Below are 26,192 nucleotides of genomic sequence, written 5' to 3' on the forward strand. Positions count from 1 at the left end.
GATTGTAATCACGTATTGTCTTTCTGCTGACTAGTTAACACGCAACAAAAGCTTTTCAATGTACCTCGGTATACGTGACAATAAACTAAACTGAACTGAAAAAAAAAGATATTTGCTTGCCAGAAAGTGTCCTTCACTTTCATTAGGGTCAAAGGTGGCAGTGACATTTCTCAATACTTGGCTACTTAATAAGACTCAGGATGCACTGAGATATATTACCAGCAAACCCTGCATTTCGGGCATGATCAGTGGGAAGTGCCTTTAAGAAAGGTCTTCTGCTTCTGATTCAGAAGATGATGAGTTCAAGTTGGAAAAGCAGGTGCACAAACAAGTAGCCCCATAGGCATAAGTTAAGTACATTTCACTGCTGGAAATTATAGCAAAGGTAAAAAGATTTAATCAAAAAATCTAAAATTGGGAACTGCTCCAGAAACATAACATTAGAGGATGCAAGAAGTTGACAATTACAATAACTTTATTGGTTCTAGCCGAGTGATCGTTTTCGACTCATTTAGCCATGCACCAAATTAACACATGATGATTAGAATAATTTGGGGAACTCATCAAGAATCCACTGACCTCCAACTGCTTGTGCACTTCTTCGGGTAATTCTTGCTCATAGGTCTTCAGGAGCTCAATGGTTTGTTTAAAGGGCTCAAACATGGCATCAGTTAAAGCCTGTCTCTCCTTTACAGCCATGAGATGACCCATCACGCCGACCAGGCCGTTGAAGTCACCTTCTTCAACCTTCTGACATAAACCTCCTTCTGCTACTTTAATAAACTCGTTGAGATCAGCCAAACTAGATAAAGGAAATTAGATGAATACTGAGCATGTAGCTCACAAAATAATGTCACTTTATTGCATACGCAAAATGCAATTTACATTGAATTAATTAGCTATTACATATTTAATTATATAGTTCTGGGAAAGGTCATGCAACATGACACTTTTTCAAACTTTCCTAAACTCTTCGACTAGCTATGACTAGCTACGACTAGCTACGACTAGCTACGACTAGCTTCCAGAAAATTTGGCACCGAATAGTGGAGAGTGAAGCTGACCTCCTTCGACCTCCCTTCGATCATGTTGAAGACTATCTACGACTACCTTCGATTACCTTCGACTAACATGCCGACCTACTTCGACTAAACCTACGAGTAAAGAAAATATCGTTTTTTTCCATGGCGACCTTTTTTTCACTCACGGGCATTTTTCAGCATGTTGAAAAATATGCCGCGACCTAGCTGAGGCCTCGAGTACGCGGCGACTATTCTCGAGCATGAAGGAGAGTTACAAAGACCTCCTAGGACCGCGTGTCGACCATGCTGCGAGTATGGGTCGAGGGCAAACTCGCTAATTAGGTCGCTGCAGTGGGACAGCCCCTTAAAGAACATGCATCTGCAATCTCTCTTCATAACTGAAACTCTTCATTCAGGCAACATCCTGGTGAATCGCTTCTGCATCCTGTGCTATCATAAATTCATAACTTCATACATTCCCAGAGCAGAATTAGGCCATTCGGCCCATCAAACCTACTCCGTCATTCAATCATGGCTGATCTATCTTTCACTCTCAACCCCATTCTCCTGTCTTCGCCCCATAACCCCTGACACCCGTATTAATCAAGAATCTGTCAATCTCCACCTTAAAAATATCCATTGACTTGGCCTCCACAACCTTTGCGGCAATGAATTCCACAGATTCACTGCCCTCCTATGATATAAATTCCTTCTCTTCTCCTTTCTAAAGGTACATCTTTTTATTCTAAGGCTATGGCCTCATCTTCCCTACTGTGTCTTACCTGTGTGTTACGTGGTCAATCAGGTGCTGTTTGAACATAAGGCTCCACTTCTTGATGATATTCAACAGGGCCGACTTGAAGGGCCTGCCATCAATTCGCATCCAGCTGTCAAAAATGGTGATGGGTTCCAGAGAGTTCACTTCAACGTAGATCTTTTCGTAGGAGTCCATCTGCTCCTTGTACTGCTGAAGAGTTGGAGGGCTCTCTGGGATACCGTCCTCTGCATGGGCCTCGATGTCTTCAGCCGTGAGAACATGGCCATACAGGAGGAATTGGCGCATAAATTCCCTCCGATCGTCAACCCAAAGGTACGCGTACTGGTCAAAGGAGCTGCGATACCCACAGCACTTGGCCATCACATGCTGGACATTGTCCATCAGGTGCTGCCGCATATCTGCCAGGTCAGCCATGTCTTCCATGTCAGCCTGACAACAGAGGAGAGAGAGATAGCAAACAGAAGATAGAGAGAGTGAGAGTTGGGGGGGGAGAGAGGGGAGAAAGGAAGAGAAAGAGAGGAAAAAGAGAGGAAAAAGAGAGGAAAAAGAGAAGGAGGGAAGGAGAGAAGGAGAGAAGGAGAGAAGGAGAGAAGGAGAGTAAGGGAGAGAAGGAGAGAAGGAGAGAAGGAGAGAAGGAGAGAAGGAGAGAAGGAGAGAAGGAGGGAAGGAGGGAAGGAGGGAAGGAGGGAAGGAGGGAAGGAGGGAAGGAGGGAAGGAGGGAAGGAGGGAAGGAGGGAAGGAGGGAAAGAAAGGAAGAGATAGAAAGAAAGAGAACGAGAATGATTGCAGGAATGAATGGGTCAACATATGATGAGTGTTTGATGGCACTACGCCTCTACTCGCTGGAGTTAAGAATAATGAGGAGGGACCTTATTGAAACTTACAGAGCAGTGAAAGGCTTGGATCGAGTGGACGTGGAGAGGATGTTTCCACTACTGTGGGGGTCTACGACTAGAGGGCACAGCCTCAGAATTAAAGGACGTTTCTCTAGGAAGATGAGGAGGAATTTCTTTAGTCAGAGGGTGGTAAATCTGTGGAATTCTTTGCCACAGAAGGCTGTGGAGCCCAATGGATATTTTTTAAACAGAGGTAGTGCAATTCTTGATTAGTACGGGTGTCAGGGGTTATGGGGAGAAGGCAGGAGAATGGGGTTGAGAGGGGATGACAGATCAGCCATCATTGCATGGCGCAGAGTATACATGATGGGCCAAATGACCTGATTCTGCTCCTATCACTAATGAACATGAAGCGGCAACAAATAATAAACTCAGAACAACAAGTGTATGGAAAATGCCACAGTGAAACAATCTATAGAGAGCGTAGGTATCAAAAACAAACGGTCATAGTTTTAAGGTGACAGGTCGGATATTTAAAGAGCATCATAAGGTAGTTTCTTTTTTAAACACAAAGAAAGGTATATATGTGCAAAGTGCCACTGGAAGAGATGGAGGAATTAGATACAATTACTATGTTTGCAAAGCATTTAGATGGAAGCTTGAATAAGCGAGGCATGAAGGGTGCAAGCAAATGGGGATTAACGTTCGGAATGGATGTGATGGAACAAAGGAATAAGTTATGCACTGTACGACTATAACCCCATGGAAGCAACGATGAAACCCACCATCTCCCATGGTAATGTTCTCTCCAATGTTCTTACCACTCTTGGAAATAATGCGACCATTATGCAGGGAAAGAATACCCTTACTTCACCTCTAACATCCAAATAAGGACGACTTTTAATACTTCCTACTTGTGGCACGGTGTGTATTAATCTACAATGATCATGTTCAATTTTACTGGTTAATGGGTGGCACAGTGACGCAGCTGCGTTGCTGCTTTACAGCGCAGGAGCCCCAGGTTCGATCCTGACTACGAATGCTATCTGTATGGAGTTTGCACGTTCCCCTGGTAGACATAGAACGCTGGAGTAACTCAGCGGGACAGGCAGCATATCTGGAGAGAAGGAATGGGTGAAATTTCGGGCCGAGACCCTTCTTCATACTCTGAAGTTTGTCTCTGAAGACAAGTGTGAAGAAAGGTCCTGACCCGAAATGTTACCCATTCCATCTCTCCAGAGATGCTGCCTGTCCTGCTGAGTTACCCCAGCAACCTTTGATTTAAACCAGCATCTGCAGTTCTTTCCTACACATTTTGTGCGTTCCCCTTGTGATCAGGTGGGTTTTCTCCGGTATTCTGGTTTCCTCCTGCACTCCAAAGATGTACAGCTTTTTATGTTAATTGCTTCTGTAAATTGTTCCTACGGTGTAGGATAACAGGGTAATTGCTGATTGGACTAGCTGGCCTCGAAGTGGCCTGTTTCCACGCTTTAAAAACTTCAAGTGTAATTTTAATCTAGCCCAGCTATCAGAAATCTGATGAACAAGTATAATGTGGGTTTAATGTACAAACTTCAAACGCATTTGGTTTCTCAATTAAAGTCAAGATGTCCAGCTGACATTGCACGCAAAATGTTGAGGTTCCTCTCTGGGGATTGGGATGAAACTGCTCATTTACAGGCATTTATTAAACATTAGTTAGCAGAGAGACTTACCTGATAGTGAGGATAATTGGTGTGCTCTGCCAACCTGGGAACTAAAGATGAAATCTTGAAAATGTCGTTAATCAACCCATCGATCATATCATGGAAACTGCCACTGCTGCCGATCTCAAGGGACGGATGGAAGATCAAATCTGGAGAGACTAAGTCTAACTGGGCTTCAAACAGTGGGGCAAACCCAGCTTTAGGGTCTATGGAAAAAAAGAGAATAATGAAGGCAGTCTGTGTGATCTCCAATAAAAATGAGTAGTTTAAACATGAAGGTAGACACAAAATGCTGGAGTAACTCAGCAGGACAGGCAGCATCTCCGGACAGAAGGAATGGGTGACGTGTCATCTTCGAGACCCTTCTTCAGACTGATGTCAGGAGAGGGTGGGACAGACAGAATGTAGTAGGAGACAGTAAGTGGTGAGAGAACTGGAAAGGGGGAGTGGATGGAGAGAGAGAGGGAGAGCAAGGGCTACTTAAAGTTAGAGATGACTAATGATATTGTCACTAGAATACGTTACTCTTACCAGTGCTATCTACGAGGTAATTCAGAGAGGCTTCAATGGCATTGAAGAAACCATCAATGACCATTTCATCAACGTAGTCAACATATGCCGTCCAAACACTGGATGTTACATCAGCTTGGAAGAGACTCAGATTTTCCTGGTGATTTATGAAAATAATATAGGTTACATATAACAAGACATATTAACCAGTAATTCATAGATGTAATTAGGACAAATTTGAACATTGTAAAATCCATCACTAAAAACAAAAGTTATTAATCCACAAACACTCCAATGCATTTTTTAAGTAATTGCAATTGTTAAACATAATGTAGTTATATTAGACACACTTAAGAAGAGCAACCATCTGAGTAAGAGGCTGGTTTCACACAAATTAGCAAATTTGCAGATGACACAAAGCTGGGTGGCAGTGTGAACTGTGAGGAGGATGCTATGAGAATGCAGGGTGACTTGGACAGGTTGGGGGAATGGGCAGATGCATGGCAGGTGAAGTTTAATGCGGGTAAATGGGAGGTTATCCACTTTGGTAGCAAAAACAGGAAGGCAGATTACTATCTAAATGGCGTCAAGTTGGGAAAAGGGGAAATACAACGGGATCTGGGGGGTCCTTGAACATCAGTCTATGAAAGTAAGCATGCAGGTAGAGCAGGCAGTGAAGAAAGCAAATGGCATGTTGGCCTTTATAACAAGAGGAATCGAATATAGGAGCAAAGAGGTCCTTCTGCAGTTGTACAGAGAACTAGTGAGACCACACCTGGAGTATTGTGTGCAGTTTTGGTCCCCTAATTTGAGGAAGGACATTTTCGCCGACCTGCGACGACCTATGATGGGTGCCGGCAATCGCCGAAAAAGTCGCGTAAGTGGGACAGGCCCATTACAGCACCGAAAACCCAGACTATCTATCCCGACTACGGATTCCGTCTGTACGGAGTTTGTACTTTTTCCCCGTGACCTGCGTGGGTTTTCTCCGAGATCTTCGGTTTCCTCCCACACTCCAAAAACGTACAGGTTCGTAGGTTAATTGGCTTTGGATTTGTTCACTTGGTACAAGTGTAAATTGTCGCTGGTGTGTGTTGGGTTGTGTTAGTGGTGCGGGGATCACTGGTCAGCACGGACACGGTGGGCCGAAGGGCCTGTTACCACGCTGAATCTCTAAACTCAACTAAACTACTGACTTAAATCGAAAGGCAAAAAAATGCAGATGCTGGAAATCCGAAACAAAATGCTGGAGGTTCTCAGCAGGTCAAACTTCATCTGTGGGGAAAGAGAAAGAAGGTAACATTACACTCACTGCCTTTTCCTCTAAATGGTAATGATCTATCAAATGTTATAAGTTCTGAAGGCCCTACTTCCTTGTTTTAGAAACATAGAAATTAGGTGCAGGAATAGGCCATTCGGCCCTTCGAGCCTGCACCGCCATTCAATATGATCATGGCTGATCATCCAACTCAGTATCCCGTACCTGCCTTCTCTCCATACCCCCTGATCCCTTTAGCCACAAGGGCCACATCTAACTCCCTCTTAAATATAGCCAATGAACTGGCCTCAACCACCTTCTGTGGCAGAGAATTGTTTTTCTCATCTCGGTCCTAAAAGATTTCCCCCTTATCCTTAAATAACTCTTTGTCTCTTTACTCTTTGTCAGTTTTGATAAAGAATCTCAGACCTGAAATGTTTATTGTTTCTCTTTTCACTGAGACTACCTGATTTGCTGAGTAATTCTGACATTTTCTTTTTCTTAATATGACAAAAAAAATGATATTCAGCCCATTAAGGTCAAGTGGGCCCCAGAAGAGCGGTCCTAATACTCCTCTCTTTTTCTGTAACTTATTCTCCCTCAGATGCCCATTAACTCCTCTTAGATTCTTTGCCCATTTACTTTCACCATGTGTAATTTCCAGCAGCTTCCCAATTAACCGACCAGCACATTACAAAGAAACTTTGACCTACTTGATAGTTGGTTTTTCCATTAATCGCTATAAATTTCCCCCTAACTTCTTCCACTTTTAGCCAGGTATATCTGTCAGAAATGCAGGTAGTAGAGGATGGTTCAATATGAATGATTGGCTGCATATCAATTTGTTACTCCACAGCCATGCTTGACTGAACCATCCCACAACAACCAGAGAGCAGTCCTCAACTTCTATCTACCTCATTGGTGACCCTCGGACTATCTTTGATCAGACTTTACTTGCACTAAATGTTATTCACTTATCATGTTACTGTACACTGTGAATGGCTCGATTGTAATTATGTATTGCCTTTACACTTGCTGGTCAGCATGCAACAGAAGCTTTCCACTGCACCTTGATACACGTGACAATAAACTATACTGAAACTGATCATGGAATTACATCCAATTCATCTGTAAAAGCAGCGGCACTATATGCATCCTTAACACTTTCACAATACGACAAGATAGTCCTAAGTTTTGGCTGGAAAGCTGTGCATTCTGTTGAGCACTTCCTTAAAGTTTATGATTACAATTTTATTATACCTTCACCAACGAATGTATTTTTTCACCAGTTTGCGCTATAAAACTGAAGCGTTTCTCAAGCCTTTCATTCTTGTCATCCAGACTAAGTAGTGTGTCCTTTTTCCCTTCTTTTCTTTCAAAAACAGGAGATATCCACGCCTTCATAACATCTTGCATGGCACCCACATTATCTTTTGCTTTCTGCATCCGGCTCTCCAAGTCTTGCACCATATCCCGAAGTGTTTGGATGTACTCCCAAATGCCTTGCAAAATATTAACAAGAAAGTAGTAAGCACAGGGACATTCTGACACGATGTTATTTAGTCGGCTTCTTCAGTGAAGAGCTCCCATTTATCTTGATTGCATTCTATGAGCTTGTTAATTACTATTTCACACAACGATAAGTCTTTTACATCCTTTATAATTTGCCTTTAATACTTTAACATGCTAAAGCCAAGCTCTGGCAAGTTCTTGATCAATTTCATTGAAGTAGCTGTTAATCTTATTAGAGGTTAGACAAGGAGAAAGCAAGCTCTTGGAAGAAACACAAAATGAATGTGCTTTTAAACAGACCAGCACAACATTATGACTGGGACGCCAATAAATTCAAGGATATAAGCAACTGCTCATTAAGTCTGGAATCGGGAATTGTCCAAAAATCTTAGTACTCCACAGTGTCTTGCATAATCAAATGATTTTCATTGGTACTTTCAATAATTAATGTTAAATAATTTGCTCCCAGTTTTCTTCCTGGAAAGTTACATTTTAAAAAGAACTATATTATTGAAGAAGTTAAATACGTGTTTAAAATCCCCAATTGTTCTCTCTCCATTACTTCATTTCTGGGCAAGCAGCTTTCAACATATTAAGTAGACATAAGGAACTGCTGATGCTGGTTTACAGAATAAAAAGACACAAAGCATTGGAGTAATTCAGCAGCTCAAGCAGCATCTCTGGAGAACATGGATAGGTGATGTTTCGAGTCGGGACCCTTCTTTAGTGAGACAGATCTAGTGAGCCTTTAGTGCAGGTGTCGGTAACGTTGTTCTGCATAGGGGCCAGGACGTATGTCTGTGACCGGGTGGTGGGCCACATCTATCACGTGTACATATGGATCCCACCCCTATCCTGCCCCGGATGGCAGGCATCTAATCATGTGTTCACAGAAGGTAGTCAAAAATGCTGGAGAAACTCAGCGGGTGAGGCAGCCTCATGCAATCCTTGCATGTCTCACCCGCTGAGTTTCTCCAGTATTTTTGTCTACCTTCGATTTTTCCAGCATCTGCAGTTTTTTCTTAAATGTGTTCACAGAAGGTGCGCGGCTGTGCTGGCGGCTTTGCGCAGGAAGCGGTACAGCCAGAGCTCGCCGTTCGGCTGCATTCGGCGCTCGGCAGGCCAGATGATTACAGGGAAATAAATCCGCCTGTGGGCCAGATGATTTCGGGTTACGGGCCGCATTCGGCCCGGGGGCCGCAGGTGGCCGAACCCTGCTTTAATGAAGTAGTGCAAATTAATTTATTACCTTCATTCTTCCAGTTCAATAATTCTTCTGCCTCCATCATTTTGGAGTCAATCTGTTGTACCTGTTCCGCTATGAGAGGAAATTCCACCCCAAGGACAGACTTTCGGACTTTGTTGTACCAATTAGCAGTCAGCTCCAAGGTGGCCACATACTGGCGGTAGGATTCTTTGGAGGCATAAATCTCAGATGCAGTTTCAGGTATCTTCTCTGCGTGCTGTGATTCCAAATATCGAACTTCTCGCAACACCGAGACCAGCTGTAAATTGCACAAAACAACCAAGGCGATGAGGCACATAGAGCACATAACTCAAAGGTACATTCATACTATTCCCTCAAGGATTTATTTCCCTGGAGAATTCAATTTGGAACAGAAATGCCTTAATGAAGATTATATCACATTATCAATTTTAAATCAACAATGAACATACTATTTTTACATTATCCTGCAACAGGTTCAGATTCTGATTTTCATTCAGATTCTGTTCACGACTGCCTCTAGATGAATCAATTGCTGGTCCCGATGATACAATTCGTAGCCATCAGGTACTAGCACTCAATTATTCAACTCAGACACAAGTTGTTGGAAAAAGAACATAAAATAGATAAAATAGAATTAAGGAGAGTACAGTACTTTGTCACATCATGTCTGAGATTTATAACGATGAATTCAGGGCTAAATTTTAAGTTCATACACTAGAGCTAACCAACCTTAACAACTAATTTTCTCGAATAACTTACCTGAGGCTCAAAATTTACAGAGATTAGTTTTGTTTCTGGGTCTCGTTTGAGGAGAGGTTGAGTGAGATTATATTGCGATTTTTGAGACACAGTCTTGGACCATTCCACATACAGCTTGGCTTCATACCTGGCATGAGTTAAGGAATTCCAAAATAAGAACAAGCCAAAGTTGGTTGAAGACTTCTCTAAATAATTATATGAATAATATGAGTATAATATTCTATATGAGTCTGGGTGTTCAGGAAGCATTAAAATTGAGAAAGGTCGATTTCATATAAAGTGATCATTGAAGCAGAAGTGGTTCTTTTATCCGGCCTAACAACCAAAGCTGATGGACATAATAATAATAATAATAATGGATGGGATTTATATAGCGCCTTTCTAATACTCAAGGCGCTTTACATCGCATTATTCATTCACTCCTCAGTCACACTCGGTGGTGGTAAGCTACTTCTGTAGCCACAGCTGCCCTGGGGCAGACTGACGGAAGCGTGGCTGCCAATCTGCGCCTACGGCCCCTCCGACCACCACCAATCACTCAAACACATTCACACACAGGCAAAGGTGGGTGAAGTGTCTTGCCCAAGGACACAACGACAGTATGCACTCCAAGCGGGATTCGAACCGGCTACCTTCCGGTTGCCAGCCGAACACTTAGCCCATTGTGCCATCTGTCGTACCGGACATACAATTAATAACATGGTCATCAGTGTAGCTTGTTCATCAGCAGAAATGTTTAGCTTCCAGTTACAATTGTATCCATAAATTGTACGGGTACAGCACTCAGCCACTGCACAATTCTTTCATTGAATCCTATAATCAGCTGAAGCCTCTTATTATATTGCAACCAGCTTTTTTTGTACTGCAAATTGTTTCTAATGTGTATGTAATCAATGATTTGCTCAGGTTACAATGGAATAACATCACAAGCATATTAATTTTACTCTTGGAAGTAATTGCAGTAGAACTTTAAACATGTCCATAATTCTGTCAGAGGTTTTCCTGCTGTTTAAATGGTGTAAAAACAGTATTGAGGATCATCCTACTGCTGTTTGTGAAAGTTCGAGATCCACCAGTGCTTTTTGCACTGTTACTGCATACAAAACTGAAAATTATCTTCACAGACCATATCACAATCCATCTATTTTTCATCGGCTCAGCAAAAGTCATCTATTTTCTCCTTGAAATACCATGAAGTCAGAGCCACAAATGTAGAGGCACGAAAAAAATATGCTTGTAGATAGATAGATATAGATAGATCCTTTATTGTCATTCAGACCTTTCGGTCTGAACGAAATTATGTTGCCTGCAGTCATACACAGTAACAATAAATAACGAAACCTACAATAAACACAAATTAAACATGCACCACAGTGAGTTCACCAAGCACATCCTCACTGTGATGGGGGCAAAGTCTTAGTGTGTGAGAAGTGTACAAATTGATGCAGTTGCGAAGGTTCGTAATTCTTTCAGGAGGCATGAAGCATTGTAGACCAACACCAACACCAACCGAAAATCATCTCGATCAAAATCCGAACTGAAACCCTCATCCTTGAGGTTTGTGGCTGGAAATATGACCAGAATCACCGCAATAATGTTCTGGATCGATGACGCCAGTGCATCGATTCATGGAATCCAGATCACAACCGTACATACATGACAGACACTAAATACATATGGATGGCCAGAGAAGGAAAAAGCAATGCAGAGAAAGAGGAATCCCTGGGACAAGAACACCGATGTGGTGACACCAAAGCTGCTGGAAATGCAGATGTCCTAACCAACCTCCGTCAGTTTTAGACGATGTGCTAGATTGCTGATGAATGTGGACAGACCTCATGATACCATCGGGTCACAGTCCCTCTCAGCTTCCCAGACCCAAGGTCATTCCAGGCTGCTGCCACTCCTTCCTGCCACATCTCACACTTTATTGCTTACTATTGCATTCGAGAAGTCACCCAAAATCCACACTCGAGGAAGGAAGACCTCGCTTATTTTATTGTGATTCACAGTTGCAGCAAGTGTATCACCAATAGATTGCATTGTCCTTACATAGACCTCCCTGACCACCTCCTTCCAGGACCATCTACCTGCGGCCCTGGGGGAAGTATGGATCCCCTTGCAATAATACATGCCATCTTTGGACACTGTTAGTCACCTGCTTGTCCAGATTCTACTAACCTTCTAAAGGAGCTCTACAATCCCTCCCATCAGTAACAAAGTTCCCTTATGGCCAAATGAGTGTTGCCTGGTTTGTTACATGCCCCTCAAAGGGAAGACTATAAACATCACACTCAAAGATAAATAATGGAGGTGGCAAAACATGCAATGGATCAATTGAAACACTCTACAAACCTGGTCAAATCAGTTTCAGCACAACTTTACACAGGGAAACACAACAAGATTCCACATTGAACTTTATAGTTGGATCTCAAACTTTCACAAACAGCAGGAGGATGATCCTCAATACTGCTTTTAAACCATTTAGCACCAGGCAGTAAAGCAATTTCCAAACTTGAGTATTTTGACCCAATTATGATTGTAGAATAAAGAAAATTTCTGTGAATAATGAAAATCAGAAATGAATATAACATCTGCTAATTTAGTATAAAAAGCCTTGTGAAAAATGTGTGATATTTCGTTTTTCCCTTTCCCCTGACTATCACATTGAAGAAGGGTCTCGACCCGAAACGTCACCTATTCCTTTCCTCCAGAGATGCTAAGTAACACCAGCTTTTTGTGTCTATCTTCTGTTTTCATCAATTCAGAGTTAAGTGGATGAAGCAAAATAATGACTTAACTAGTCTGTCTGAAACTTAAACTAATAAATGAGCTTTTGTTGGTGAAGAAATCAAACCATTAGGTGTATAGAATAATACATCAACAACAGCTCATTTAGGTGAATGAAAAGACAGTTATTCATCAAGTAATTTTTGCATTGTGTGTACAATGCTTACTGTGCACACGCCGTTTTAATTAACTGGAATTAGATTTGATTTCTGTTTAATTCCTGTGATTCATAGCAGAAATTCACCACTTGAAAAGTAAAACTTTTCTATGAATACATAGTTAATGGCTATAAGATGCAGTAACAGCCTTTGCACAGAGATAACACAGCTAAATCAAAACCTCAATTCATCTTACAATGGCCAATAGTAGCAAACGGATGACTGCCAAGCCAAACTACGCTCAATGAAAACCATTTAAAGGATTATTAATTGTAATTGTAATTGTAATTAATGTATTAGCCAAGTATGTAAACATACATACATAATCAGGAGTCAACAGAAAAAGCCTGTCAATTTCAGAGGCATTGTGTTTTCTCAAAAGTAATGGAAAAGCTACAATGATGACATTCTGAAGTCCAAACCCAACGTAACTGCAGTTGACATGAAGTCTTCCGATTCCATATGGTTTTAAGTGTATCCTTATATCCCAATGCATTCACATACCTATTTCTTTGCAGAATGCCAACAGATTATTAATTTGTCCATCTTGAATATCTTACAGTTCCACCATCATGGAGCCTACTTGTTTCTTGCATTATATACCTGCACTATCCACCTACGAAACCCATTGTCTTTGTCCATCAACACTTACAGGAATAGAATTGCACATCTCTCTACACACTAATTCCTAGTAAGTTATATTTCTGCCATCATTATTGAATGCAACTGGGCTTTCACAACACTCATCACTTCCCTGCAGTGGCTCAGAAAGAACTGTTTAAGAAACAGCAAATCCACCTTCTACAATGTTGAGGTTGTTAAACTGTTTCACATTGTGGACCATAGCCACTTCTTTAATCATTATTAATTGAGTTGGTGTGGTACAGTAAAACTGGGTAGTAGAGCTGCTACCTCATGGCTCTAGTAACCTGGGTTCAATCCTGACTTCTGGTGCTGTCTGTGTGGAGTTTGGCAATTTTTTCCTTTAATTACATTGATATCCCTTAGATGCTCCAATTTCCTCCCACATCCCAAAGTAAAGCAGTTTGTAGGTCAATTGACCACCACAAGTTGCCCCTGGTGACAAGGTTAGTGTTGGTGGGGTGTATGATGGGAAACAAATGGATGGCTGATGGGAATTAGGGAAAACAAAATGGGATTAATGTAACATTAGTTAAGTGGGCTTTTGATGATTGTCATGGACAGTGGGCTGAATGGCCATTTCCATGCTATACGACTCTGACTCAACAATGTAGTTTGACATTATCTTCAGATATATTTTACACTGAACATTAGAGAATCAGCCTTGTTACACACCAGGGCATGTATCTAGGAACAAAAAGCTGGAGTGACTCAGCGGGTCAGAGTTCTTTCGTCCGTAGAAGGGTCTCAACCCGAAACATCACCTTTTCTCCAGAGGTGCTGTCTGACCTGCTGAGTTACTCCAGCTTTTTGTGTCTATCTTCAGATTAAAACAGCATTTGTGGTCCCTTCCAACACATTTATCTAGGACCAATCAGGCTTGCAAAAGAGCAATGTGCAATAATGGTGAGACTACTTGTGGGTTCCAGTTATAGGCCCACTGTAACTAATTTATCAAAACCATTATTTTTTAAATCTGTATTTCAGATGACTTCAAACTATTTCAATGTTCTAAAGTCATAACTAATGCGCAGAGACTTATACTTACTGATCCAATAGTTCCATCATCTCCTGATACATCTGATTCATTCTTTTACCTTCCGAGGAGTTCATACGCCTGTGAAAATGTGTTTATATTATTGGTGACTTTCAAAAACAATATTCACCCAACATTAGAGTAATTTCAAACTGCACTGTATGTAGCCCTGCATCTACAGCTGCTGCATACGTCAAATGAGTACATACAAGATAACCAAATGATTTTAAGTTGAATATAAATGTACATAGTGGTACAGGGATAGAACTACTGCCTCACAGATCCAGAAACCCAGGTTCAATCCTCACATGCTGCCTGTGTAGAGTTTGCATGTTTTCCCTGCGCGTTTCCACATGGTGCTCTGGTTTCTTCCCACATCCAAAAGAAGTGCAGGTTAGTAGGTAAGTTGGCTGTGGTCAATTGCCCCTAGTGCTTGTGTGCAAATGGTAGAATCTGGGAGTGGTTGATGAGTACGTAAGGAGAATCAAATGGGTTTAATGTAGGATTAGTGTAAATGTGTGTTGACTACATGGGCTGGCATGAACTACATGGTCTGAATGGCCTGTTCTTACACTGTATTTCTCTATAACTCCATAGATTGGCACAATCCAATCCAATCTTCTTTAGTTATTTACTTTAGTTCCCCAAATCACAAACTGGAGTGGATTGGAAGCAAATGTTCAATCGTAAATCCCTCCTTTAAGCTGCATTCAGTGACTCTGGATAGAACTTCCAATCGCATAATGATTCCAAGGCCACATGAGATGAAAGGGAAACACATTACAATCATATACAGGGATTACACTGCAAATGTACATTGATTGGACATCTCTCAAAGGCAAATTTTGCAGTTCATTTCATAGTCATAGCATGGAACTTGTAACCCCAGAGTTGAGAGATGTCACAGTGCCACAGTGCCACAGCAGAAGAGTTGCTGCCTTACAGCGCCAGAGACCCGGGTTCGATCCTGATGCGAGTGCTGTCGGTACGGAGTTTGTCCGTTCTCCCTCTGACCTTGTGGGTTTTCTCCGTGTGCTCCGGTTTCCTCCCACATTCCAAAGACGTAAAGGTTTGTAGGTTAATTGGCTTCAGTAAAGTGTGAATTGTCCCGTGTGTGTACGATTGTGCTAGTGTGCCGGGTGATCGCTGGTCGGCACAGACTTGGTGGGCATGATTCCATGCTGTATCTCTAAATTCTACAGAAGCTGCTCAACCTATCTTCGCTGCATTGGCTTTCCAAAAGAGCTAAAAATCTGGTTCTGATTTAAATTTCTTTGTGATATTCTCTTAAAATATTGATTTGCTTCCTTTTTGAATTGATTCCATTTTCACTTCTATCTAAAACAGCATAATTTGCACCAGTTACTGGATTTGATTGTTCTGATTGAAATAGAAATATTTGGGCTTGACACTGAGAAAGCACCACCCTCTTTCTATGTAATATCAAAGATCAAAGCAGATGGATAGATAATAATGCTGCTGTATAGAGTTTGATATGTCTGAAAAGTTTGAATAAAGATTAGGAGGGATTATAAGCAACATGCCAGGCATCTACCAAGCCAATCTCCATACAGGTGTATATGAGTTGTCCAGCGATCATTCTCTGTCCAACCTTCCTTCGCTATGAGCAAATACAATCTACTTCTGGTTCTTACAAAGTCACATTAGAATGACAAAACTACAATCTCAAAAATAAAGGCTTTGATGATACTTCAGAACCATGGCATCGCCCCAAGATGTAACCCAACACCCTTTGTGGACCCCCGAGAAGATGACTGAACTGATAGAAACATCAGAGCGCGTTGGAATTTATCTTCTGGTCTTTCAAGTCCTGTCGAAGCCAATTACTTTTTATCTTGAGAAACAGAAATTGATACAAGATTTTGTATAAAAGTCTCAATTCTTTCCTAAACAAAGCCTAATCTGCTAAGCAAAATACCTACAGCTGTGGGACTTGTTTGAAGTTATTGAATGGGATTCGAATGCGTTCCCTTAATTCCTGAGCCCAGCGCAACCCTCCACTTACAATCGGCATGTTCTTGTTCAATGGCGGGCAGCCTACAAAACAGAAAACAGGGTCTTATTCACTGGCGATTAATGTAACCATACTTGCAGCAAAAACTAATTTAAACCTTAAAACAAACCTGTGTAGTACATGGGAACTACAATCATGCTACAGTCTTTTATGTGTTGCAAGAAACGGTGGAGGGGGAGGGCGGTTATGTGGGATGAATGCAGCATTACAACAGATAAAGATGAGAATCAGCTCAGTTGCTATCTGCAATCTGTGCAAGAGATGTCTGATCACAAGCAGGCTACAATGATGAAGAATTGCTCGAATACTTGAAACTCCCTCAGGCATTAGAAAAACTATTAAAACAATCAAATGTAGCAGTCTGAAGAAGGGTCTTGACCCGAAACGTCGCCCATTCCTTCTATCCAGAGATGCTGCCTGTCCCCCTGAGCTACTCCAGCAATTTGTGTCTATTAACAATTTCTAAAATGTTTCATTCAGGTGACTTGCAAAAGAACCAAAGGCAATAGGAATTCAAGGCAAGCATTTGTATGAATCAAATGGCTATGACCCTAGAACGCACAACCTGATAAGGCAGTGGATATAGATTAATTAGTGGTTTTCTGGAAAGAATGTCCAGAGCGGGTGGAGCTGTGGTGGACGCTGCTGCGGCCCGACCTCCGGAGATTCGGTGGCTGCAACTGCGGGTTTGGCGGACTGCGGCACCGGGAGCCCGCGGGTCCCTGGAGGGAGACCGCTTTTCGGGGCTCCCGCAACGGCGACTTCACCCGCCCGAGTAGCGGGGTTGAAGAGCTCCTGGAGCGGGGCCTTACACCATCGCCCCGCGCGGCTTGGAATGGCCGCGGGTCTCTGCGAGCGCACGCCGGGGGCTCTAACATCAAGAACCCGGTGTGCGACCTTGCATCACCCGGCGTGGCTTTAATGGCCGCGGGACAATCGCCATCGCGCGCCGGGGGCTTTGACTTTGACATCGGGGGGGAGAGTGCAGTGGAGAGATAAGTTTTTTTGGCCTTCCATCACAGCAATGTGATGGATGTTTATGTAAATTATGTTGTGTCTTGGGTCTATTTGTTTGTAATGTATGGCTGCAGAAACGACATTTCGTTTGAACCTCAAGGGGTCCAAATGACAATAAATTGAATTGTATTGTATTGTATTGTATTGTATTGTAAACACTACAGAGGAAAAGGGTGCATAATATGAGAAAAACCAGGAAATGAGACAAAAATGGTCTGTGTTGTGAAAGAGTCAGTGTATTACTCAATTGCTCAAAAGGTTCCTTCTATATGATAACAATTTTATGATTCAACTCCAATGTAATATTTATTTAAGTTTGTTGCACGCATTTCCTCAACTTACATTTTTTTAAATTTGGACAAGGGCAATATTTGGACAAGGGCAATATTTCTCAAAAATTATGTTTTTTTCCTTGACTGTTGGATTGATATACATGCATTAAGTGACTGGGATTTTTTTTTTCCTGGAAGCATATTCAGCTGTTGGAGTGTTAGACTGGAAGAAAGGTTATCAGAAACATATCTTACACAAGAAACTGTCAGGGTATTCTCTCGTTATCTCTTTGTGAAGACGAGTTAAAAAGGATAAGCAGGCTGCATATATCAGTGATGCATTCCAGCCACTGCGGTTAAATTCTGCATCTAAGTTAATTTAATTTTTTCTCTTCCTACCTCTTCCTGGAGGAGATTAATATGAGGACATGCCTTAATTTATCCATTTTTAAAGCACCAAGTTCAACCTTTATCATCAAATTTAATGACATTATTCACTCCAAGGCACCCACGTAGGATGATGTACGAACTGTTTTTGCTCAAAACTTAATGAGATTTCCTGTGCAGTGTGATATATCCAAATACTGCTGTAAATGGCTGAAGGATTGGATTTTAGAATGACTCATCCGATTTGAAATAATTAAAAATTAATATTCAGGGAAGGATCCGGCTCTGGGCAACATTCGTACTAGACAGATGGAAAGGGAAGAAAATATTCACTTTCACATATAGAAACATAGAAACATAGAAATTAGGTGCAGGAGTAGGCCATTCGGCCCTTCGAGCCTGCACCGCCATTCAATATGATCATGGCTGATCATCCAACTCAGTATCCCGTACCTGCCTTCTCTCCATACCCTCTGATCCCTTTAGCCACAAGGGCCACATCTAACTCCCTCTTAAATATAGCCAATGAACTGGCCTCAACTACCCTCCGTGGCAGAGAGTTCCAGAGATTCACCACTCTCTGTGTGAAAAAAGTTTTTCTCATCTCGGATTTAAAGGATTTCCCCCTTATCGTTAAGCTGTGACCCCTTGTCCTGGACTTCCCCAACATCGGGAACAATCTTCCTGCATCTAGCCTGTCCAACCCCTTAAGAATTTTGTAAGTTTCTATAAGATCCCCTCTCAATGTCCTAAATTCTAGAGAGTATAAACCAAGTCTATCCAGTCTTTCTTCATAAGACAGTCCTGACATCCCAGGAATCAGTCTGGTGAACCTTCTCTGCACTCCCTCTATGGCAATAATGTCCTTCCTCAGATTTGGAGACCAAAACTGTACGCAATACTCCAGGTGTGGTCTCACCAAGACCCTGTACAACTGCAGTAGAACCTCCCTGCTCCTATACTCAAATCCTTTTGCTATGAAAGCTAACATACCATTCGCTTTCTTCACTGCCTGCTGCACCTGCATGCCTACTTTCAATGACTGGTGTACCATGACACCCAGGTCTCGCTGCATCTCCCCTTTTCCTAATCGGCCACCATTTAGATAATAGTCTGCTTTCTTGTTTTTGCCACCAAAATGGATAACCTCACATTTATCCACATTATACTGCATCTGCCAAACATCTGCCCACTCACCCAGCCTATCCAAGTCACCTTGCAGTCTCCTAGCATCCTCCTCACAGCTAACACTGCCCCCCAGCTTAGTGTCATCCGCAAACTTGGAGATATTGCCTTCAATTCCCTCATCCAGATCATTAATATATATTGTAAATAGCTGGGGTCCCAGCACTGAGCCTTGCGGTACCCCACTAGTCACTGCCCGCCATTGTGAAAAGGACCCGTTTACTCCTACTCTTTGCATCCTGTTTGCCAGCCAGTTCTCTATCCACATCAATACTGAACCCCCAATGCCGTGTGCTTTAAGTTTGTATACTAATCTCTTATGTGGGACCTTGTCGAAAGCCTTCTGGAAGTCCAGATACACCACATCCACTGGTTCTCCCCTATCCACGCTACTAGTTACATCCTCGAAAAATTCTATAAGATTCATCAGACATGATTTACCTTTCGCAAATCTATGCTGACTTTGTCCAATGATTTCACCACTTTCCAAATGTGCTGCTATCCCATCTTTAATAACTGACTCTAGCAGTTTCCCCACTACCGATGTTAGACTAACTGGCCTGTAATTCCCCGTTTTCTCTCTCCCTCCCTTCTTAAAAAGTGGGGTTACGTTTGCTACCCGCCAATCCTCAGGAACTACTCCAGAATCTAAAGAGTTCTGAAAGATTATTACTAATGCATCCACTATTTCTGGAGCTACTTCCTTAAGTACTCTGGGATGCAGGCTATCTGGCCCTGGGGATTTATCAGCCTTTAATCCATTCAATTTACCCAACACCACTTCCAGACTAATCTGGATTTCACTCAATTCCTCCAACTCCTTTGACCCGCGGTCCCCTGCTATTTCCGGCAGATTATTTATGTCTTCCTTAGTGAAGACGGAACCAAAGTAGTTATTCAATTGGTCCGCCATACCCTTGTTCCCCATGATCAACTCACCTGTTTCTGACTGCAAGGGACCTACATTTGTTTTAACTAATCTCTTTCTTTTCACATATCTATAAAAACTATAAAAACTATAAAAATAAAAATAATTTACCAGCAATAGAAGGATCAGAAATGACAAATAATGTTGCATATTTTCCCAAAGGCATATAATATTGTTATTGGACATTATAATTGGACATACAGGATACAGGTTAGCTTTGTGTCAAAGGTTACCATAAATAGAAATAAGTTATAATAGTTAACTCAAGGACACCAAAACTCTGGCGTCAGAGCAGCACGGTGGCGCAGCGGTAGAGTTGCTGCCTTACAGCGCTCGAGACCTGGGTTCGATCCCGACTACGGGCGCCCTCTGTACGGAGTTTGTAGGTTCTCCCCGTGGGTTTTCCCCAAGATCTTCAGTTTCCTCCCACACACGTACAGGTTTGTAGGTTAATTGCCTTGCTATAAATGTAAATTGTCCCTATTGTGTGTTGGATAGTGTTAATGTGCAGGGATCACTGGTCGGTGCAGACTTGGTGGGTCGAAGGGCCTCTTTCCGTGCTGTATCTCTAAACTAAAACAAAACTAAATCTAAAAGGCATAAATGGACCATGGTGGGGGTGTGCGTGCATTGAGAACAGGATTCTGGTGCAGGTGCAGGATTCCCAAATAGTTAATCTGCAAGTCGAATCGGTAGTAAATAAAGCAAACTCAATGCTAGCATTTATTTTGAGAGGGCTTGTATACAAAAACAGGGATGTGATGTTGAAGCTCTACAAGGAACTGATAAGGTCGCATTTGGAATATTGTGAGCAATTTTGGGCACCATATCTGCGGAAGGGTGTGCTAGTTCTGGAGAGGGTCCAGAGGAGGTTCCCAAGAATGATCCCAGGAATGAGTAGGCTAACCTATGATGAGCGATTGTCGGCACTGGGCCTGTACTCGCTGGAGTTTAGAAGAATGAGGGGGGGACCTCATTGAAACATATAGAATACTGAGAGGCTTGGTTAGAGCGGATGTGGTGAGGATGTTTCCACTAGTGGGATAGTCGAGGTCTAGAGGTCATAGCTTCAGAATTAAAGGACGTACTTTTAGGAAGGAGATGAGGAGTAATTTCTTTAGGGTGGTGAATCTGTGGAATTCTTCACCACAGAAGGCTGTGGAGGCCAAGTCAGTAGATATATTTTGATTGGTACAGGTGACAGTGGTTATGGGGAGACGTCAGGGGAACGGGGTTAGGAGGGATAGATAGATCATCCATGATTGAATGGCGGAGTATACTTGAATCAACCTGATCAGTGGAATAAATACCTAAAAATACCTAGTTGCGGTATCCTTCTGTATCCTTAGCTACAGGGATCCTCGCGAAACATTCCCAGCAAGGAAATCAGTGGAATTTGGGAAGGACGTCTGGTGTCTGTGACAGCTGCAATAATGGTTAGCATTTTTAATAAAAGCAAAATGTTTTCTTTGCTGCTGTTGTGCAAGAACGTTACTGCAAGGCACAGATGAGTTGAAATCTAAGCATTAAAATAGGAAAGCCAACAACACAGGTCTCCAATTCTATGTTGACTGATCACAACACATTTGGATAAATATAATCATAGCTTTGATGCCAATAACACAACAACATTTAGATGACATCACACCAAACAGGTGGAATTCTTGCAACTGGTGATTTCTACTTACAAGCAGAGACTTGCATTCCCAATATTTCAGAGATTATTAGGACATTGTGGGTTTACTCAAATTTTGCTCAAGACTAATCCTAGTACTTTAGGATTAGTGTATTTTAGACAAAAGCTCTTGAACTTTAAAGTACTCACCAAATAGATTGATTTCCCGAGTTACATTCGGGGCATTTAAAAGACTATTGATTAGGCATATGGATACGCAGGGAATGAAGGGACATAAGTTATGTGCAGGTAGATAAGTGATGGTCTTGGCATCATGATCGACACAGACATTGTGTGCTGAAGAGCTGGTTCTTGTACTGTGTTGCTCTATGTTCTATGTCTATGTTCTATTAACATACAGCTAATGATACTTACCTTGGGAGAGGAAACGTAAACAGGAAACAAAACCGGCTAGGAAATAAAACATAACACAGAAAAAGATCCAGCAATGTAATGGGGTAAATAATTTGAATGTAAAAATGAATCAGACCGAATGAACATAATCATGAGCATTGGATAGAGAAAACAGTTAACAGCAACTAAAGTTCTTCACTTGAACTATAATTTCTCTCTCACCCACTGTACAAGCAAAATGCAGAGTTGGTGTTCGAAATGATGGGCGATTTATTACGTGTACACCAGGGGGCAGCTGTGACTCTGGTACATTTTATATTCTCAGATGACAAGATTACTCCAAAACTTGATTAACCTTACAACAAAGTCTTAATTACAGAATAGAACTCATAAAGACTTAATTAGGTCACAAACAGAATGAGATGATTATCCACAAGTTTCCTGCTGAGATCTACATTTCTGTTAAGCACACATAATCATTGACATTCCTGTGAAGTTTTGTCTGCAGTTGCCTGCCACCACATCCCTATTCACTAATTCTAGTCCGCACTATTTGTTACCCTGCAACCCCTACAACAGTCCCCCCTCTAGGCCCTGAGGATTAGTCTAGGATTAGTCCCGAGCTAAATTTCAGAGGAGGAAGATGACTGAACTTTGTTGCCTTCCATCACAGTGAAGAATGCTGATTCCACCAAGGATCCTATAGCGAGCTATAGGATCTTTGGATTCCACTGTGGTGGATGTCCGTGTTAAATTCTATTGTGTATTGTGTTCCCTTTACCTGTATGGTAACTCAAATATCACTGTACCTTAATTGGTGCATGTGACAATAAATGTGAACGAATGCCCAATAGGGCTAAAAGATTAGATCCCTAACAGTATCCTTGTTTGACCTTCTATACAATCGTCCCCGAACGCTAATGCTTTATCTGTCGTCGCAGTACACAAACTGAAATAATAATCATCAACAAAATAATCAGTTGTACAACAATGAAAATTGACACCAACTCTGCATGGACTTTCCATTTTGCTCGTACACCCACCAAGATATCAATGTTTACAGCCAGAATTTATTTAAATGGAATTAATACCTAATTCTGCTTTCTGCATGTGCCTGTTATAAATGTGTTTAACATCATCCAAGTCCTTGGTGAACATCACAATGAGGTGAGGATATTTGTCACATGCGCTGGCTGCTATGAGGGGCCGATCGAGGAGGCTGCCAAACATATCCAGCAACTGAAGAGAAACGAGGACACAACTTAGAATGCAGGAAAATACTTCGTAATCAAATTGATTCTGTCTCGACAATTCTTTACATTGAATAGCATGTATCAATAAATCAATGAATGAATTGATGAATGAATACGTTTATTGGCCAGACAAAAATGCTGGAGAAACTCAGCGGGTGCGGCAGCATCTATGGAGCAAAGGAAATAGGCAATGTTTGGTTTAAACCAACATCTGCAGTTCCTTCCTACGCAGCTGGTTTACTGTGTGCTATTTTTATATGTGTTACCCAGACTCCGATGAGAGAGTCTAAGCTGAATACACTCTTTAGATCTCAAATTGTCTTCATTTGTGGCAGAGAAAAGCACCAAAATTTAGGCACCAAAAAAATTGAGTGACATGATATAATTATGTTATTATCTTTCAACCTATCCCTTTCCTTGTCTCACAGCCAACTTACATCTGGGTGCATTCTAATGAGATTGAAAGAATTCTTGGCCATAACTTGTCATCTGTGATCAGCCCAATTTCAAGTGGAACTCAAAGGTTTCAGCATCAGGAAGGATTCTACAGATTTAAGATTATCTAGAATTATTCATGACCTGAATTAGGAGAACAAGTCATGTTCTACTTTGTCTGCAACCCAAGTCAAAAGTAAGGCGCATCGCTTTGCTAGATATGTGTAAAGACTCTAACATTACCGTGGAGTTACAAGGAACTGCAGATGCAGGACTCTTTGGTCTGAACAAGGTCTGTACTTCACCTATCCAACCCTTCCACAGATCACGCTTGACCCACTGAGTTACTCCAGCAATTGGTGTTTTGCTAACAGTGCCATGTTTTGCACTGAAGACTCAACATTAATGCTGGTGAGCAGGCTATTGCCAGGCAGGAACAACCACCGTATTAATTTCTTAGATGATATTACTTCCAAAATAAGGTGCACTGTCTCAAGTCTCCAGCAGTCAGGATGGCAAAACGCCCTCAAGGAGGTTCTTTCAGCCAGTCCTTCACTCCAGAGACTCTCCAGAATCTATTCAAGCATTCAGAGCTTATGCTGTTCAAGAAGATTCATTGGGATATACATTTGCTTGCTCCAGTCTGCATACTGGGCAACAGCAAGACATCAAGCAGTCTAATCTTTAACTAAACTTTGTCTTTAGATCATAAGAAATAGGAGTAGAATTAGGCCATTTGGCCCATAAGTCTACCCTGCCATTGAATCACAGCTGATCTATCTCTCCCTCCAAACTCCATTCTCCTGCCTTCTCCCCATAACCTCGTTCTACTGCCTAGGACTTTAAGGTATCACATCAGCCAATGGTCCATATCGATCACATGCCCAACAGACCTTGAATGCATGCTCCAAACTATAGGCATCGTCAAAAGCCTGACCGAAAATGGTGGCCAACCGTCGATCAATGTCCTCAATTTTCATCTTGTAGTTTAGAAAATCTGCTTCAAATTCCTACGAATAAAGAAAATAATTTAAAAAATCAAATTGTCAGAATCTTCCAGCCAAATATTGTAAGTATTTCCTGCTGTATAGTATGGTAATAGAGATTTAGTTCACTGGCCAACACGATGAGAAGAAACAGGGAATACAAATCCTTTAACGATTTGAACCAAGAACGCAGATCATAGGCGGTTTATGAAGGTTAATTAGGAATGGGCAATTAAATGCTGGTTTAGCCTGCAAACCCCACATCCCTTGATGAATAAAACCAAGTATGACTCTAAAGGTAGTGATATTTATACAATCATTGCCATCTAAACTAAAACCAGTGTCCAATTTTGTGCATGCATGCATCAAGCGAAATCTGCCCCAGATTGCAACAGTTCACTGCCTAAAGCTATTATTGGAGAATAGTTGATTTAACTGAATCTGTGTTACTGAGAACACAGTCATAGAGTCATAGGGCATGGAAACAGGCCCTTCGGCCGACTCTAATTTAGTCGGTGAATAGGAATAATGACAATTGGGAGTAGATCTTTTAAAATAAATATAAACTGATTAATTTTGAAATGAGTGACTACTGATGTGCAGCGATGATCTCAATGGCTTATCTTTTTAACTCATATGCACAGAAAGTTACTACTACGACCTACCTCGACTAAACCTACGTGTTAAAAAATAATCGAATTTTTCCACGGCGACCTTTTTTTACTCGCGGGCATTTTTCAGCATGTTGAAAAATACGCCGCGACCTAACTGAGGTCTCGAGTACGCGGGGACTACTCTCGAGCATGAAGGAGAGTTACAAAGACCTCCTAGGACCTTGTTTCGACCATGCTGCGAGTATGAGTCGAGGGAAAACTCTTCTAAACTCGCCAATTAGGTCGCCGCAGTGGGACTGGCCCTCAAGTAAACCGACCGGTTTATTAAAAGTTGTCTGGCTTCTTAAACAATTAATTTTTCTGGTCAAGACTTATATTAGTTTCTTTTTCTCATGGATGCAGCCTGACCCTCTGGACTTTTCAGCATTTTCTGTTTTTATCTTTAAATTCCAGCATTTATTTGATTGTCTAGTACAACGGAGAGGAACAGAAACCCTCTCCACAATGACTAGTTGTCCACTGTATTGTTTGTAGATTGGCAGCTGCCAAAGCACAACTCTTGAGTTCGTTAGTGGCTGTGCCTCAGTTATGTTTCCACTCGTTAGAACATTTCATGGTATTTTCCTACTCAAAGATTGCTAAATCAACCTTAGCTAAATGTAAACTGTACACTCGGGTCCATGCGTTCTCTACCAGAGAGAATTTCAGACGCAGAATACAAGGTATTCTCATAAATATTAGGTGCATTTAGCCCCGCTGACTGGAGTTGAATTTTAGATGTATATTTTATAAAAAGATTATTTTATAATTTTGGCT

The 26,192-nt window shown here is 41.7% G+C and overlaps 1 protein-coding gene across 2 annotated transcripts in view; it reads right to left on the bottom strand.

The window, feature by feature from the left end:
- The window catches only part of dnah9 (dynein axonemal heavy chain 9), a 325,024-nt gene that overhangs the window by 278,383 nt on the left and 20,449 nt on the right, over nt 1-26,192 (bottom strand). For both annotated transcript variants that reach the window (XM_033044073.1, XM_033044072.1), the window contains exons 8-18: nt 24,670-24,786; nt 23,180-23,327; nt 16,179-16,293; nt 14,248-14,316; nt 9,610-9,736; nt 8,872-9,127; nt 7,371-7,612; nt 4,874-5,009; nt 4,352-4,548; nt 1,805-2,229; nt 580-802 (exon numbers count right to left, since the gene is read on the bottom strand). In XM_033044073.1, coding sequence (XP_032899964.1) covers nt 580-802; nt 1,805-2,229; nt 4,352-4,548; nt 4,874-5,009; nt 7,371-7,612; nt 8,872-9,127; nt 9,610-9,736; nt 14,248-14,316; nt 16,179-16,293; nt 23,180-23,327; nt 24,670-24,786 — 2,055 coding nt within the window. The remainder of the gene's footprint in view (nt 1-579; nt 803-1,804; nt 2,230-4,351; nt 4,549-4,873; nt 5,010-7,370; nt 7,613-8,871; nt 9,128-9,609; nt 9,737-14,247; nt 14,317-16,178; nt 16,294-23,179; nt 23,328-24,669; nt 24,787-26,192) is intronic.

Source organism: Amblyraja radiata, chromosome 26 (assembly GCF_010909765.2).
Source record: "Amblyraja radiata isolate CabotCenter1 chromosome 26, sAmbRad1.1.pri, whole genome shotgun sequence".
Lineage (NCBI taxonomy): Eukaryota > Metazoa > Chordata > Chondrichthyes > Rajiformes > Rajidae > Amblyraja > Amblyraja radiata.